The 18,104-nt window shown below is 46.6% G+C and overlaps 1 protein-coding gene across 2 annotated transcripts; it reads left to right on the plus strand.

Moving 5' to 3' along the window:
- The first annotated feature begins 3,119 nt into the window (after window positions 1-3,119).
- NDUFAB1 (NADH:ubiquinone oxidoreductase subunit AB1) lies at window positions 3,120-13,856 on the plus strand. Of its 2 annotated transcripts, none has more exons than XM_077760491.1 (5): window positions 3,120-3,313; window positions 10,791-10,907; window positions 11,838-11,925; window positions 12,852-12,951; window positions 13,082-13,856. In XM_077760491.1, exons 1-4 carry the CDS (start codon window positions 3,146-3,148, stop codon window positions 12,941-12,943), a joined length of 465 nt encoding a protein of 154 aa, XP_077616617.1. In that variant the 5' UTR covers window positions 3,120-3,145; the 3' UTR covers window positions 12,944-12,951; window positions 13,082-13,856. The 2 variants fall into 2 exon arrangements, with proteins under 2 accessions (XP_077616617.1, XP_077616616.1); XM_077760490.1 differs by having other exon boundaries at window positions 13,696-13,856.
- The last annotated feature ends 4,248 nt before the right edge of the window (window positions 13,857-18,104 follow it).

The raw sequence follows: 18,104 nt of genomic DNA on the forward strand, positions 1-18,104 counted from the left end.
CTGTGTGGAGCTTTATGCTGGGCGTGAGGACTGCTTAAGATTCTCTCTCTCCCTCCCTCCCTCTCTCTCTCTCTCTCTCTCTTTCTCTCTCTCTCTGGGGCATCTGGGTGGTTCAGTCAGTTAAGCGTCTCACTCTTGATCTCAGCTCAGGTCATGATCTCACAGTTCATGGGTTTGAGCCCCGCATCAGACTCTACATTGACAGCCTGCTTGAGATTCTCTCTCTCTTCTTTTTTTCTGTCCCTTTCCCGCTTATGCTCTCTCTCTGTCTCTCAAAGTAAAAAAGCTTTATTTAGAAAAAAAAAATCTCTCTGAAAAGGAGTAAATTTCAGTTAACTTAGTATACTAACATGCAATATACTTCTCATGCTATTTGTAACAGCTTCTCAATGCTCTTACATACCTACTAAAGGTAATACAAAACCTATTAAAATATGCTAATCTAGAAATGCCATTGTTCTTTTACATCCTTGATTCTCAGTGCCTGTGGTATCACTAAAGTCACTTTGAATGTTTTTTTTAAGGTTTTTTTTTATTTGTTTTGAGAGACAAAGAGCAAGAGAGGGAGAGAGAGAATCCCAACCGTGAAGCCCATTGCGGGGCTTAAACTCACAAACCATGAGATCATGACCTGAGTTGAAATCAAGAGTCGAACATTTAACTGAGCCACGCAGGTGTCCCTAGAGTCACTTTGAATCAACATAGTGGTATGTCCTGAGCCTGTCATCTTCACTTTTGCCTATGTGACTTTGAGAGACAGAGATGTTTACAGGCCCAATCTGGTGATATCGTTGGAAATTTTGTCCCATGAGATAAGTATTTATTTGCTCAGCATTCTTACTGAGAGTGTATATTCATGATCCATATAACTTATTTTTACTACTCTTTTTTTTTTTAATGTTGATTTATTTTTGAGACAGAGACAGAGTGCGAGCAGGGCAAGGGGCAGAGAGGGAGACACAGAATCTGAAGCCGGCTTCAGGCTCTGAGCTGTCAGCACAGAGCCCGACATGGGGCTCGAACTCATAAACCATGAGATCATGACCTGAGCTGAAGTTGAACACTTAACGGACTGAGCCACACAGGTGCCACAATTACTTATCTTTTAAAGATACCTTTTTATGGTGTTTACTAGAGTGGTTTTTGCTAATTTCATGATTTCCCTCTGATACATTTGCATCAGAGATTTAACTTTATTACACTCATTCTTTTCCCAGTGTCTCCAGTGTAAATGAGATACTTTTATTTGCTAGCACATAGAGATAATAAAGGGCTTTTCACAAAGATTTAATTTACTCAGGAAGCCTGAAAAAACATGCTATCTATAAAATTTAAGAGTCAAGAAAACAGTAGAGCTAAGCAGTAATTCCATTTCAGTAATGGTTGAATGAATACTGAGCACATACTTGTCTTAGTAAGTATGAAGAGGATTACTGTGAGGCCCCTGCCCTTCAGATGTACACAGGCTAATAAGGGGACTGTGACACTAAGGAATACATTAAATACTGTGTCTCAAATTTAGAGGGTGCGTTCAGAGTGCTCAAAAGGTGGACAGTGAGCACAATACGGAAATGCTCCATGGGGTCTGACAAATTAGCAGGGTAAGTAGATAAGAGTGGAAGCAAGTCTATTCCAGGCAGATGGGACAGTTTGGCATAAACTATAGAAACAACTCATGGCAAGAGTATTGATCATGCTGTGGAGAATGGAGTCAGGAAGCTAGAAAGGTGGGCAGGGAGCTTGTGACGCGCGTCAGCAGACCCAGACTTTATTCTGCAGGTGTACAGACTGATGAAGGGTTTGACCAGGGGAGTGATAAGGCCCCACTCTAGCAACAGAGGAGAAGGGTGGGGGTGTGACAGTGGCCAGAGGGCCTGACCTAGGCAGGGGCTGTAGGAATGAAAGACCTGAACTGCAGAGAGATTTAGAAGGGAAAAGAAAGGAGCAGGGCTAAGTGAATGTATGATTAGATTAGGAGAGGAAGGAGTCTTAGATTTTTGACTTAACAGGTAATGGTGTCAGCAGTTGAAACAGAAGACACGAGAGGGAAGATGATAGTTCATTCCAGTGCTTCTAGATCATCTGGTAACAGGCAGTTGGGTATAGGACAAGGAAGCTCAGAGAAGAGGCCAGGGCTGGATGCAGGTGGGAATGAAAACCTCTGGAGTGCATCCATTCCGAAAACGTGAGCCTTGGGGGGCACCTGGGTGGCTCAGTCAGTTAAGTATCCGACTCTTGATTTTGGTTCAAGTCATGATCTCACGGTTCGTGAGTTCGAGCCCCAAGTTGGGTTCTTCTTGGGATTCTCTCTCTACCTCTCCCCTGCCCATGTGTGCTCTCTCTCAAAATAAATAAAATAGGGGCACCTGGGTGGATCAGTCAGGTAGGCGTCCGACTTCGGCTCGGGTCATGATCTCACAGCTTGTGAGTTTGAGTCCCGCATGGGGCCCTGTGCTGACAGCTTGGAGTCTGGAGCCTGCTTCAGATTCTGTGTCTCCCTTTCTCTCTCTGGGCCCCTCCTCTGCTTGCACTCTCTCTTTCTCTCCCTAAAATAAAACATTAAAGAAAATTTTAATAAATAAATAAAGGCTGAAGGTGTAGATTATTTTTTTTCAAAAAGCTGAACTAGGAAGAAAGGAGGAGTGTAATGTTAGGGGTATACAAGAGGTCAGTGGAGGAGGCCCCTGGCCTTGTTTTTAGACAAGGAGAAACCGGTATGTTTATGGGCTTAAGGGAAAGAGCCAGGAGAAAGCAGGAGGTTGAAGACATAGGGGAGATGAGAGAAGTGGCAGTCGGTACAGGTCCCGGGGAACAGGAGAAGACGAGACAGTAGTGTAAAGGGCTGGAAGGGAGGAAGGACACCTGGAGGGTTGGGGGCTGATGTATGGAGGAACCTGACATAGTTGATGCTTAGCGTTTAGGGAAAGACAGTAAGTACGAGGTTCTAGCTCTGGCGCTAGCAGTTGGTCACCTCCCGCCCGGGACAGCTAGACCGCACTCCAGGAGGGCGCAGTGCCGCCAGGAGCCGCCAGGGGCCGCTACGGCCAGTGGCAGCCGGCTGCGCCGCTCTGTGCGTCCCCTGCGCGGGGCGGAGAGGAAACTGGGCGGGAGGGCGCGGCGCAGTGCATCCTGGGTCGGCGTAGCCATGGCGGCTCGTGTCCTTTCCGCTTGTGTCCGCCGACTGCCTGCGGCCTTTGCGCCGCTCCCCCGGGTCCCCACGCTGGCCGCAGCCCGGCCTCTCAGCGTCACCCTGTGCCCCGCGGGGGCCCGGACGAGGCCTGGGGCTCTGCATCCTGCTTCGGTGCTCGCGCAGGTGACTCGTGGTGACTTTGCTTCGGGCTTGGCAGGGGTCAGGGAGCGGGGTTGGGGGGGAGGGGTCAGGGAGCGGGGCCACGCCAGCCGCGGCGAGGGTGACCGGGGGACATTGCCTCTACGCCTGTCCCACTCCCTCATGGTGTTTGGTTGACCCCTGCCGGGAGCCCGGGTGACCTAGTGCTTACGAGCCAGAGCACAGACCCTCCAAACGCCCCTGGGTTTGAAGGCTGGCTCCCACTTTCCGAAACTTTGAGCAAGTCCGTGACCTTCCTAACATCAGTCGGAGCGGCAGATTTGGGGTACTAGTCTCTACTTTGTGCAGTTGCACCGAGATTTTGAGAGGAAGAGTAGGCAAAGCACCTAGTAGTTGTGCATGGTGAGCTCTCAAAATACTGGTCTCCGTTAGTTGTAGTGATAATGACAAATACCGTGATAGCTTTCTAGGGGAAAGCTAATGACAAGGTGCAAAAAGGAAGCCACACTGGCCTCTGGCCTCTTCTCCAGAGCATTTCTTGTTGGGATTTCTCCCTGTAGTGCCTTTTGCCTGTACACTCGCTTCCTTGAAGTAAAGATAGGAAAAAAAGTAGTATGTAGCCTTTCTGTCGGATGAAACCTTCGTGAGGCAGAAAAGCTCTTTAGGGCAGTAGTTTTCAACCCTCAACCCTTGCTGCACATTCAGATCACCTGAGCAGCTTAAAAGAAGGGGAAAAAATCCCTTACCCACTCCTCCCCACCACTGTGCTTTTTGATTTACTTATCTGAGATGAGGCCCTGACATGGGTTTTCATTTTAGTTCTCCAGGTGACTAAAGGGTTTGGGCCAAGATCAAGAACTACTGCCTTGAGGTAGAATAGACTCTCAAGGTCAAGTTGAGACCACCACCCCCCCCAAAGCAGTGCACTTAATATAATAGTGGTTTCAATATTTCAATATTGACTATATATTAGAATATAAGGATAAGGATGCCCAGGCCAAATCAGTCATCTCTAGAGTTGGGGCCTTAGTGTCTGTTTTCCTGTGGCTAGGGTTGAGATTTATTGACCATGTGATGGATTAATTCATAAGGCATTGGTCCTGTTGCCTAAATCAAAAGGTTGAAAGTGTCACCTTGAAGTTAAGAGGTAAAGGGCAGTATGTAGAGTTGAGTGTTTTCTTCCTGAGATGGATTTCCATTGTAGGCTAAAATGCAAAACGATTGCCCCTATTCATAGAGCACCAATTTGCAGACTTGATTGTTACAGATCAGTTGGGTTAAAATATAGGTTCTGGGAAAGGGCCCAAGAGTCTTCATTTCCAGTGGGTTCCCTGAAGATCCTGGTGCCTCTGGTCCTTGGACCACACCTTGAATGGCAGGGTGCTCAGAGATGTCCCACTACCTCTGCTTGGTTCATATATACAGCAAAAGAACTATTTTATTTATATTTACAAAGTGATTTTGACCAAGTGCTCCCATTTAACCACCTTACATCCTTTGCAGATTGGAGAGAGAGAAAAGATTTGTTTGTTCAAAGGAACAGGATAGCTATGGGCCAGACCTTATTCTAGCTGTTGAAGGGTGGAGAGATAGATACGAAGGAAAGACAGTAGTTAACATCTCATTGGACATTCTGTGGCCTCAGGGTAAACTTGCCAGCTCATTTCCTGACGCTGGTCTTTAGATGTTCTACACTGTTTGTCATGGTTCGTCCTTTCTTTCTCCGTCTCTCTGCTCCTACCCTGTTGGGACATTTCTAATCGTTAATGTTGGTAAGTTCCAAAGATCTCTTACCACACTCCCTTCCTGGTCTGTCTCTTCATTCTCTTGGTTTGTTACTGCCTATTTCCCAGTTACCCCAAATTCCACATCCAGCTCATTTCATCTGGCTTATTGCTTATTCCACCCATTCTTTTCCATTAAATTTTTTCTCCTTAAATCCATCCACTATGTCGGCTCCAGGGGGACTAGTTATTCATTTATATTCTGACTCATCCCTGCCCCCTAAAATGAGCTATAAAGCAGTTCTCCTGGATGTAAAAATATGACCGTATAAAACAGAAGGTAAGAAAAACAGGGTGGTGGCCTAAAATGGAACCTGGAAGTCTTATACTTGACCCAGGGAGGCCTCAAATATTAACTGTCTCAAAGCCAGAGCACAAAGAGGACTTTTAAAGCATGCTGTGGGGCATGGTACCCAGACGAAGGCAAAATGCTCGTGCAGGAAAGCTCAGCTATTGTGTCTTACTCAGGCTTCTACAGCCCTGTGCCCTGCCTCTTCAGCCTCAGAGCCTGTCTGAACCACCTTACCCTTCAGTCTCCAGCAGCATGAACTGGTTTCTTCCCACATAGACCCGCCACACCTTCAGGCCTCAGTTCTTTTTCTTGGCCTGACCTTCCCTCCTTGAATGTCCCTGTCCTTTCAGGGCTAACTCCAGGTTTGATATCTGTTTCTTCCTTGCCTGTCAAGGACTGAATGACGACTTTTGTTCCTGAAGCAGCCTACAAATATATCTGTCATGGCTCTTGCTACATTTTTATTACAACTGAAATAATTTCTTTAGGTTGGTCTTTTCCATTAGACCATAAGCTTCTCTCAGGCTAGAGGTCATATTTCATTGATCTCTAGTTCCAGCTTACAGGACAGTGCTAGGCATAGGAGGTACAGCTCGCAGGCTGCTGAGACAGTCCCGTGTGTGAAGATAAGACATAGCCACGTGTGAGGATGGAGCGTGTACAGCACAGAAGAGGGACCTACCTAGCGGCCTCCCGGCCGCCCTCCCCCCTTGAGCAAGGTCTCAAAGGCTGCAGTTTTTCTTTCTTTCTTTTTTTTTTAACATTTTTTTTTTAATGTTTTTATTCATTTCTAGGAGAGAGAGAGACAGCGTGAGCAGGGGAGGGTCAGAGAGAGAGAGGGAGTCACAGACTGAAACAGACTCCAGGCTCTGAGCTGGCAGTCTGCACAGAGTCCAACGCGGGGCTCGAACCCACGAACCGCGAGATCATGACCTAAGTGAAAGTCGGACGCTTAACCGACTAAGCCAACCAAGCACCCCAAAGGGCTGCAGTTTTTCATGCACTCAAGTCATGGTGCGACAGCACATGCAGAGGCGAGGAGGAGCCTGGCACTCTTACAGTTGACCCTCGGGCACCGGTGGAATGGAGGGGACACCCGAGTTGAGGTAGACATAGGCATGTTGTGAAGGGCACTAAGGAATGTGGATGTTCTCTGGGTTGCAGGGAGTAAATGTGAAACAAGGTGTGTTGAATAAGGGAGATCTTTCCTCCCAATTGGCCAGGCTGGGTGTCCCAGTAAACATGATGGTGAGACAGAGGGAAGAGCGGAGGTTGGCTCTCAGGTCTCTGGCCAGAGTGCCAGGTGGTGAACAAGGAATTAGAAGTCCATGAGCAGGTGTTCTGGAGACAGGTAAGGATTTCCAAACCAATGTCAGGATGTCTGTGACCTGGTTGGAGCTGTCTAGGTGGGGGCAGTTGGAAGAGCTGGCCTTCAAAGATGTCTTCTGTTCTTTAAACTGAGGTTCCTCAGTTCCCTTAGAGATGCACCCGAGTGGAGACTGATGGATTTTGAGGGAAATGAACCAGGTAATTCGTTTCTACTAGTCTGGAGGGTAGTCACTTTTTTCCTGCAAACAGTGCCTTCTCTGATGGCTGTGGGAGGTGACTTAAGTCACATAGAATTGTTTAGTGTTGATCTTGGGGAAAACACCACCAAAAACATTGTTCGTTGTTGGGGACATTGCAGAGGTATCTGTGCCCCCCCTCCTCTTTTTTTTTTTTCTTACAAATAGTTTATTGTCAAGTTGGTTTCCATATAACACCCAGTGCTCATCCCCACAATTGCCCTCCTCCATTCCCATCTCCCCCCTCCCTCCCACACCCATCAGTCCTCAGTTCTCAGCATTTAAGAGTCTCTCATGGTTTGCCTCCCTCCCTTTCCCCCACCATTTCCCCCCTTCTTCTCCCCCTTGTTCCTCCGTTAAGTTCCTCCCAATCCTCCTCTATGTGCAAACATATTTGTCCTTCTCTGCTTGACTTATTTCGCTTAGCATAACACCCTCAAGGTCCATCCGTGTTGCTACACATGGCCAGATTTCATTCTTTCTCATTGCCATGTAGTATTCCATGGTATAGATAAACCACATCTTCTTGATCCATTCATCTGTTGATGGACACTGAGGCTCTTTCCATGCTTTAGCTATTGTGGAGAGTGCTGCTATGAACATTGGGGTACACGTGCTCCTATGCATCAGCATTTCTGTATCCCTTGGGTAAATTCCTAGCAGTGCTATTGCTGGGTCATAGCGGAGTTCTATTGTTATTTTCCTGAGGAACCTCCACACCTCCCCCCCCCTCTTTTTTTTAATAGCTGAGTCCAGCAGGAAGGAGGCCTCCTTTCAGGAGGCCAATCTGGGAGACCTGGGGCTGGATTCCTAACTTTTCTTTGTCTCAGTTTCCTGTTGTAAAATGGGACTGTTGTCAGAATGAAGGAGATGATGGTTGTAAAGTGCCTAGCGCAGCACCATAGTCTAACCTAGGGTAAGAAGTCCATAAAGAGACCGGGGTGCGGGGTGGGGTGGGGAATGAGAGGTAAGGAGTGGGATCAAGTACTTAGGGGCCACACTACCACCAGAGCCTCAGACTGCAGGTCATTACCCCGATCCTCCTAGACAGGCCCCGGGAGCACTCACTGTGGACATGCTGGGCGGTTCTGAGCCCTGTATGCTTTCTCAATGACATCGCACAGCAGTGCTGTGAGCTTTGTACTGCTACTTGTCCTCATTCTACAGAGGGAAATGGAGCCCAAGGCTACACAGCTAGTAAGAAAGAGCTAGTGCCAGGGTACAAATGTAGGCCGTCTTATTCCAGAGTCTGAGCTGTCCCCCACTGCACCCGCCTGCCCTGTGCCGGGCCCACGGTAGCCCCCCAGTTTGGACTGGTGTGCGCTCTCCAGGTGGAGACCCTTTTATTTTCATCACCATCACGTGGTGCCTGGGCACCTGCCAGTGCTGCTGGGGACGGTGCTGACACCTAGTGGGCCACTTGGGTAGTTGTGTACAGATGTGCCGTTCACCGGCCACCTCCTCCCTCATGGGCTCTGCTGCACAGCTTCCCATTTCCCTTCCTCCTCAGCAATAATCCCCCCTCAAACCACTTCTTGATGTGCACAGACAAGACCTCTGCCAGATCCTTCCCCCTCAAAGTTATTTCCTGTCATCACCACCATTAACTCCTTTCTGTCTCTTCAGTCCTTTCTGCTGCTTCCTTTTACTTGTGGCTTGTGGAGACTTCTAGTGATTGTGGACAAGTATGCCCAGAGATGGTCCCATAGCAGCGGTCTCCTTAACCCACACTGCAGTCGTAAAGGAAAGGACACTATACACATTTAGCCAAAACTAGTAAGTGTTCTTAAACTCTGAAAGTACTCAGAAATAACTTAGAGTGAATAGCGGTAAAGCTCTTCATCTCATCTTTTTTTTTTTTTTTTTTACAAATAGTTTGTCAAGTTGGTTTCCATATAACACCCAGTGCTCATCCCCACAAGTGCCCTCCTCCATGCCCATCTCCCCCTCACCCCCCACACCCATCAGTCCTCAGTTGTTCTCATCATTTAAGAGTCTCTCGTGGTTTGCCTCCCTCCCCCCACCATTACCCCCCTTCTTCTCCCCCATGGGCCTCTGTTAAGTCATCTAATTTCTTTATAGCTTGCTGATTAAACCTGATTTCAATACGCGATTTTTTTCTTTTTCTTTTGCAAGATAAATACTCTTATTCAGAGGCATATATGGGTTTGGTTCATTCAGCAGCATTTTTAATTGTGATTTTCATAGACCTCCGTCAGTCTCAGGGACCTGAGCCCCAACACGCAAACCCACTTTCTTTGGAAAATTGCCTAAGAACTCCAAACTGCTGATTTAAAGTCAACTTTAGGGGCGCCTGGGTGGCTTAGTCGATTAGGTGTCCAACTTTCGCTTAGGTCATGATCTCGCAGTTTGTGGGTTCGAGCCCCGCATCGGGCTCTGTGCTGACTGCCAGCTCAGAGCCTGGAGCCTATTTTGGAGTCTGTGTCTCCCTCTCTCTCTCTGACCCCCTCCTGCTCACGCTGTCTCTCTCTCTCCTAGAAATAAATTATTTTAAAAAATAAAAATAAAATAAACTTTAAAAGGTAAACACAGGGGTGCCTGGGTGGCTCAGTCAGTTAAGTGTCCGACTTTGGCTCAGGTCATGATCTCACGGTTTGTGGGTTCGAGCCCCGCATCGGGTTCTGTGCTGACAGCCAGCTCAGAGCCTGGAGCCTGCTTCAGATTCTGTGTCTCCCTCTCTCTCTGACCCTCCCCTGCTCACGCTGTCTGTCTCTCCCTCTCAGAAATAAATAAAAAACATAAAGGAAAAGGTGAAAAAATAAAAGGTAAACACAGTAGTTCAGGTTAGGGACTTCCATCGTGGACAGAAGTGTCAGACAGCTGTTTTGTGTCTCTTGTTCTGCATAGTACCTTCCCCAGCATTAAGCCTGCTGAGCTGTGAGTTGGACTTCTTTTCAGATTTGGTGAAAGAATCCATCCAAGACACTGATACCTAGCTGAATATCAAGTAGGCTAGTACCAAAGACATTTGAGCTACCACTCCCATCATGGCAGAAACCAGAAAGCCTCATGGTTTTACAGGTGGCAGTAAGGCAAGCCGACCCTGAAACAGAAACAGACTGGACTATAGGGACTGTCGGGCTCCCTCATCTCCTTTGGGTTGGTGGCTGGTTCATTTGCTCTGGCCGATGTCAGAGTAATCACTGCCAGGGCCATTTTAGACCTTCTGCTCTGTGGCCCTCAGAGTGAGCCGCCTCTCCATTTAGCATGACAGCTCTTTCCAGGTGGCTTACTTTAAATTTTTTTTTTAATGTTTTATTTATTTCTAGGAGAGAGAGAGAGAGCGTGAGCAGGGGAGGGTCAGAGAGAGAGGTAGTCACAGACTCTGAAACAGGCTCCAGGCTCCGAGCTGGCAGTCAGCACAGAGCCCGACGCGGGGCTCGGACCCACGAACTGCGAGATCATGACCTAAGCGAAAGTCAGACGCTTAACCGACTGAGCCACCCAGGCGCCCCCAGGTGGCTTACTTTAACTCAGGCATGCCTGTTAAAGGTGGCAGTGCCTGGGGGGTGGGGGTGGGCCTGCAGAAGGGGCCACAAGAAGACTTCCACTTACCTGCAGACCCTACCTGGTTTTAGTGGCAGGCAGTCTCCCTGGGCCAGATGAGAGGGAAGTCCTGGCTCTGAGGGGAAAGGAGGCCCATTTTTATGCTGCTGAACTGCTAGGGCTTCTGCAACGACCCAGCATTGTGACCCTGAGTGGCCTAATGGCCAGGGTTAGAATCAGACTATGCGGCTCTCTGAAGCGCTGAAAGCCCCATGGAAGGCATCTGTGAGCCAGTGCACTGACCTGAGGCGTGTTAGGTTCTCAAGACTGCTTTCTTCCTGCCCTTGCTTTAGGTTCCAGTCACACAGTTATGCCGCCAGTATAGCGATGCGCCCCCTTTGACGTTAGAGGGAATCAAGGACCGTGTTCTTTATGTCTTGAAACTCTATGACAAGATTGACCCCGAAAAGGTAATTGATGTGGCTTAATGTTTTTCTTTAAATGAGCATTTAATCAATGGTACAGAATTCAGAGGGTCCAAAGGGATATTCAGTAAAAAGTCTCCCTGACTCCCAGCCACATGGCTCCCTTTCTGGGAGGCAGCCACTGGAGCCGGCTTCTTGTGTATCTTTCCAGAGATACTCAGTACATACACAAGGAAGTGTGCACATGTATGTACATGTATGTATACTTTATGTACTATGTGATCCTTATCTCCTACCCTTTTTAAAAAATCCAAGCGGTAGAATATTGTAAACACTGTTTTGCACCTTGCTTTTTTAATTTAGCCGCTAGCGTTTCTTCTCACAGTGGTACATAAATTCCCTCTTTAATAAATTGAATATGCTGTATACGTAGGATAGTGGGGTTTTTATTATTGAGGTCTGATTTGACTTACAACATTATGTTAGTTTCAAGTGTACAACATCATGATATATATCTTGAATTGATCACAGTTAAGTCTGGTTAACATCCATCACCACACAGAGTTAAAGAAATTTTTTATGATGACAGTTTTTAAGATCTACTTTCCTAGCAATTTTCAGATATGTAGTGCAGTGTTATTAGAGACACCATTTCGTACATACATTTCCAGGATAGGTTTTCAGAAAAAAAATCAAAGATCTTAGTAAAATACATAAAGTGAAATCCATCGTTAACCTTGTATATATTGCTGACATTTGAAAACAAGGTTGAATAAGTTAAGATATAATGCTGGCACAGGTTAAACATAAAATGCTAGTTATTACTACTTAAAATATGGCCTCTTTATGTTAAGAAACCTCTTCTACCTAATGACTAAGTGACATTGTCACCTCCCTGGTACAAGATAACATGTTATCTTGGGAAACAAATGTCATCACGAACTGAATTTTGCATTTGGTGTTCCTTTCTTGCAGCTCTCGGTAAATTCCCACTTTATGAAAGACCTGGGCTTAGACAGTTTGGACCAAGTGGAGATCATCATGGCCATGGAGGACGAATTTGGTAAAAGGCTAAGTCTGGGGTCTGCACAGTGTAATTTTTGATTTAGGTGGAGAAAACGCTGGGAGTCTAAATTGGGATTTCAATCAAATATAGAAATAGAAATAGCACCCCCCAACATGCACGCCTGCTTACCTAGCATCAGGTGAAGTCAATGCTAGGGATAGTGCCCTCAATTAGAACACACTTGGTGCAGGGCCTACAGGGTGCCTGGTGTGGTGCCAAGGGCTGAGTGACCAGGAAAGGGATGGGGGAGGATGGACTTGGGTGCTTGAGGTGGGGGCTCAACCTCAAGCAGAACCTCACCTGTGGAGAAGGTGAACACACCTTTGGCACCTCCCATGAGCTAGGGCCAAGTGGCCGTGCCCAGAGCAGTAAGTAGGTGTGCCCAGAACACGCACACACACAGGCCTGGTGTCCTGCATGCACGCTCCCAGGTCACGCGGCTTTCTCAGACAGTTGTGCATATGAGATCTTTTAAGGCTCCACAGCACAGTGTTTGGCTAAGTTGCCTGAATGAAGCCACGGGGCTTCTGTGCTGTCCTGCAGAGAAGAACTCAATTAAAACTCCTCACAGATTATGCTCACTGGTGGGATCAGATCAGGGGTAGGATGGGAACATGGTAATGGAGATGTTCTAGGATTAGATAATGCTGATGGTTGTACAGTGACTATACTAAAAACCATTGACTTATACACACCTTAAATGGTGGATTTCCTATCATATGAATTATATCTTTTAAAAAAATAACCAGCTGTTATACACAATGTTATATGACTGTTGTCTAGAACATAACTGACCCATAACTTAAATGGGATTCAGGGTTGCCGGGAAATTTTGATGCACTTGTGGGTGGTAAGGAAGCATTAGATGCTTTTAATTTTAAAGGATTTTTTCTACACTCATGCATTGTACATTTTCTTTGTAGGGTTTGAAATCCCTGATACAGATGCTGAGAAGTTAATGTGTCCACAAGAAATTGTAGATTACATTGCAGATAAGAAGGATGTGTATGAATAAAATACCAGGTAAATGATTTGACTTACAGAACGTTTTTCTCCCATAGAATTAATCTGTCTGTAGTTCTTCAGTAAAGACTTGGGGGAAAATGGAAAAATTGGAAACGCTTGACAGATTTTCACTGGTTATAAAACACAGGTCCCTTCTGGTTATCTGCCACTCAAAGGGGGCCGGCCTTAGTGATCATCTTTATCCTTGAGACGGGCCGTGAACAATTCATTCTTGGACAGGACTTCCTTGTCAGCCCTCCTCATAAAAGCAGTCTTGTACAAAACACTGAGCAAGGTAACCCAGAAGCGGAGTTACCCACCCGAAGCCAGCCCAGCCTGCTGTCCCAGAAGCTGTGAGATGGCCTGACGCTTAATCAGGCAGGAGAGGCCTCCTGGGTGAGAGGATGGACTCTGGAGTCAGACACTGGACCTGATTCTCAGCTTTGTCCGGGTCTGTAAGTCTGGTGACCTTGGGCAGGCTGTCTAGCCTCTGAGCCTGTTTCCTCATATGTAAAATAGGGATAAGGATAGGACCTACCTGAGGCTTTTGTTATGGAGAAATTTGGTGGTGTGTGCAAGCCACTTGCAACCCTGCTTGATGGTAAAGAAGCCTGTCAGTAGACGTTAGCTATTGTTATTTAGACTCTAGGATAATCAAGTGATTGACTATATGTAACTTTAGTTACCCTGGATTGAGCACCTCAAAGTCCCTGAAAGTCAGTGCACCAAAAAGAAACACTGAATTTACTTTGTTTTTGCCAGACCCCTTTTTTTTCATTGAGAGAAGACTCAGAAGATGCTGGCAAGTGTCTGGAAGTGAGAACGTGCTTTGGCCATTATTGCCACCTTTGACAGAATAATTCTGTTTAGACTTGTATTTAAATTGTGTGTTTTTCCCTTTGAAAATAAATCTGTAAAACCAACATTTTTCTCAGTCTTCAGTTTTTCAGTGTCTATAAAAAGTACTTGTGTATATTGAATTTGCTTAATAGTTTAAAGGTGTGTCTGGCTAGTCCTTGGCATTCATGCATTAAAGAAAACTTTAGCATTATACTTGAAATAAGTTTCTTTCCCATTACTTTTAATGAGTAATTTAATTTTAATGAGTAATTTAAGGAATGAGCATTAGTGATAAAAGTACTTTTTGCCTCAGAAAAAATTTTTTTGGCCTCCATCAGTTTGATTATCAGATGTATCGGCTGACACCAGCATGTGTGACTAATTTTCTCTCCCTGTCCTGTGGATCTCTTTCCAAATGAATAGAATTTAATACTTGGGGAGGATAGAAAGTTCTCTTTCCTCCTGGAAGGTCAGAGTGACACAGAAGTCAGTCTGTAAGTCCTGTATCAGTAAGTACCAGTGCTGTTCCTTTTATTCTTAACAACACTGTGCGAGGTCCTCGGGGTTGAAGCCAGCAGTCGCCTAGCTCTTGATGAGATTTCGTGGGAGACCTGCCAAAGTAACTGCTCCACTTTTACCAGAACGTTTTGTTTGTAGGTGGGGGAAGCGAGATCTTGTGGCAGATAGGAAGTAGTGTCAGAAGCGTACAGGCTGTCTGAGGGACGCTCAGCTGGGAGAGAATCTTTTGGCTGAGAGAGGAGGCAGCTTGAGTCCTGGCTGGGCCTGGTTCCTTCCTTGGGGCACCCAGTGCCACCAGTGCCTTCTGTGCTGCCGCTCTCAGTATATTTGGCAGACAGGCCTGCTTTTTCAGGAACAGGAGGCAGGCATTCGTCATCACACCGCACCGTGTATGTATGTTTTAATACTTTACGAGTTTTGGAGAAATGCCAGATTGGAGCATAAGGAGCATCCTCACTGTTAACAGCAACATTTGATCAGGGAATAGACTGCCTGCTTACTGGGTGCTGGAGAGCTGGAAGGGAAGAAAACAGGCTGCAGGCGGCTAGTTTGATTGGGATGAACCATAGTTTTAACATCTGGGGTAGATCGTTTTTCCGGTTATGTCAGCCCCTCAGCAGCTGCACATTTTGCCAAAAAACACATCTGTGGTTGTTTCTGCTTGAGGTCACGAAGTCTAGCGGGGCTGGCACTGAATGCTTTGCTGCCGTCTTCACCGTACACCACCAGTGCCCGTTCACGTCCTTCTGGGGCTGTGGGAAGTCTCCAAAGGGCCAGAATCAGGGAAAAAAGCTCACTGAGTCATGCATAGATAATTCCTTGGTAATGCTACTTTAGGATCTAGGTGTGAACAGCAAAGATGTTTCTACTCTAAGAACTTGGCTGGAAAATTCTTTGAGAGACTCGTGTGCCACCACAGGTAAGCAGTGAACTGGCTAAATGTATTCCAGAGTGTGTGAATTAAAACAGCATCAACTGGATTGTGTGCATTTTGCTTTAACGGCCTCCTGCAAATATCTTTGAGGATCTGTGCATCTGTTGTGGGCAGTTTCTTTGATGAGAGGATGGCTGTAAGGCTGGTCTTAACCTGCTTCTCGTTCCGTCTCCGGTTCTGCCATGTCACTCCTCAGTCTTGTGTGTCCTCCAGGCAGCACGTGCGCCCATTCAGCCAGTGAAGCAATGATGCCCCTGCCATGGATGGGACACACTTTGCCAGGTGGGGCCTGGGCACGCTCCCCGCTCTCAGCTCCCCATCTCATCAGACAGACAGACAGAATCCGTGTGATACGTCCTGTTCAGGACCAGCGGTGTGCCAACAAGCACCACTGCTCCTATCTGATGAACTGAGAGAGACGTCACCTCCAGGTTTTGCTGGAATCATCAACCTGAATCTCATCACCAGGAAATCAATTGAGAAGGTGGGACTTAAAAAAAAAAAATCAGTGTCCTGGGGGAAAAAAAAGCAACTATCCTAAATTAAAGGGGACCAGAGATACAGCAGCTTCATGAAATGTGAAGCTTGAAAGGACTGGGGAAAAGATCAAGATGTTCAGGGGACAACTGGACTGGATATAGGTGACAAAACAATGTTCAATTTGTCAGGTCTATTTACAGCCTTATGTAGTAGACTGAACTTATTCTTAGGGAACAGACATTTGCTGACACCTGAGGGTAGAGCATCAAGATGTCCCCGGCTAACTTGTAGATGGTTCAGCACAAGAAGAGAAAAAAGAGTGACACAGCATGTTTACAACTGGTGGCCAGATGACAGGAGTGTGCGTGCGTGCATGCCTGTTCACTGTACTATTCTTTCCACAGTTCAGTTTGAAATCTGACAAACTAAAAAAAAAAATTCATGCTACATGTAACATATAGAAGACTGGCTCAATAGTAATTTTACACAGCTATGTGGGAAGATCGATGTTTATCATGATCCCATTTCTTTAAAACACATACTGAAATGTTAATGATTACCAAGTGGTAGGAATACATTGGCTTAATTCTGTCAATCAGTATTTCTTTAATTATAAACACCACATATTGTGTAATAAATGAAAATATAAAAGTGATATTTAACAGTCTGTGGAAACTGGGAGGAGCGGAGCAGAAGCAGGGGCACGATACTTGGGACGGGCACCGGCGGGCAGTGAAGCCTGAGCAGAGTTCCTAACGTTCTGCAGGAGCTGGCCAGGCAGGCAGGCGCGCGGCATGTACCAAGGCAGGTGGGACATCAATTTGCTCAGTGTGGGACTTTGCTACAGGGTGGGGCTGCCTGCAGCTCCTGACCCTGGCGGGGATTGTGTCCCTAAAGAGGGCCTTAGCCTAGTTAAGGAACTCGGTGGCAGTGGGTGCGTCTTCTGCAGAAGACACAGATACACTTGGCCTCAGACGCTGGCGGCTACGCAAAGGGTGGGCTGAGGGCATGGACAAGGTAGTTACTGGAAGGGCCCATGAGAAGAATGCAGATTTGGGGGATGGGATAAAGAGGGATGGACTGGAAAGATCTTGTGGGAATAAAAATGGCAACACTTGGTCAGATGAAAAAGGCAGCCAGCCTATGGTCTGCCTGAAGTGTCTGGCTTGAGTGCTGTTGGAGTTGCTGCCTCAAATAGGGAATGGAGGAGGATCAGATTGAAGGGGGATAGAATTTCAGTTGAGGACTGTGTTGGATTTGTTTGTGGGATACCCAAGCAAATGACCAGTAACCAGCAGGGCTCAAGAAAAACTCCGGACTGGAGTCACGGGGCTAGAGTCTGAGTTTGCAAGGTGCTCCCCCCTCCCCACCATGCTGGTTCCCTCCAGCTGCAAAGTCCCCCATTGAGTTAAACCCCCCAGCCTTAAGGGTTTTAAGTGGCAATGACTGACTCTCAGTTCAGGAATGGATGCTTCCATGTGTAAACCTTAAGTGAAGGATGGATCGGAACTGAAAAGAGAGACTACCTACCACTTGGAATTTTATCAAGTACTGGATTACTTACTGTTTTGATTTTTAACATAGTAGCCAATTAAAAAGCAAATGTCAGGGTTCAAAGTTTAAAAATAGAATTTACAGATGCAAGTTAGTGCCCTTAAGGTATTTAGCTAAGCCACAAGTTAGTGCTCTTAAGATATCTAGCGAAGCTGGGGAAAGAAGAAAATCTATGAAAGAAAAAGTAGCAGAGGACCTGCCTGGGTTCTCAACAATAAGGTGCGTATCTAGAGCTCAGACTTTGGTGACCGGCAAAACTGGGTTCTGGATGGTAGCTTCCCTCACTGGTGGGCACACAACCTTGGCTAAGCCACTTAGCTTGTCCGCACCTGTTTCCTCTAATGGGTAAAGTTGGGAAGATGAGGGATGTAGTCAAGTGTTGACTATAACACACATATATAATTTGACCCATTGCCTGGCACATGGTAAGACTTGAAGAAGCCGATGTCACAGGACCAGAAGGCAGTCTGGAGTGAGTCCCTTTCCAAGTAGCACTGGCCTGACATTTATTTAGCAAGAGATCAAAACCTTGCTTGGTGGTCTGCCAAAGCTGCTCTGTTTTCTACAGGTTCGAGTATGTGAAAGCCCCAGACTCACAATGAATGAAGTCAACTAGCACATGCCTCGGATTTCCATGCCAAAGTTACCACGTTTGTGTGTTTGTGGAGGGCAGAGCAACAAGCCCCCAGTGAGAGCGCTATCTGGCAAAGCAGAGTTGGGGAGTTAGTAGGTCAGACACCTGACAGCCTGACTTGAGTGCGTGCATTGGGCCATAGGTGGGAGACCCTGGGTTTTCCATTTACACAAGCTGAATCACAGTGCCTATGTCATGTGAATCAGGTTT

The sequence above is a fragment of the Crocuta crocuta genome, unplaced genomic scaffold (genome assembly GCF_008692635.1).
Source record: "Crocuta crocuta isolate KB4526 unplaced genomic scaffold, BGI_CrCroc_1.0 scaffold73, whole genome shotgun sequence".
Taxonomy (NCBI): Eukaryota; Metazoa; Chordata; class Mammalia; order Carnivora; family Hyaenidae; genus Crocuta; species Crocuta crocuta.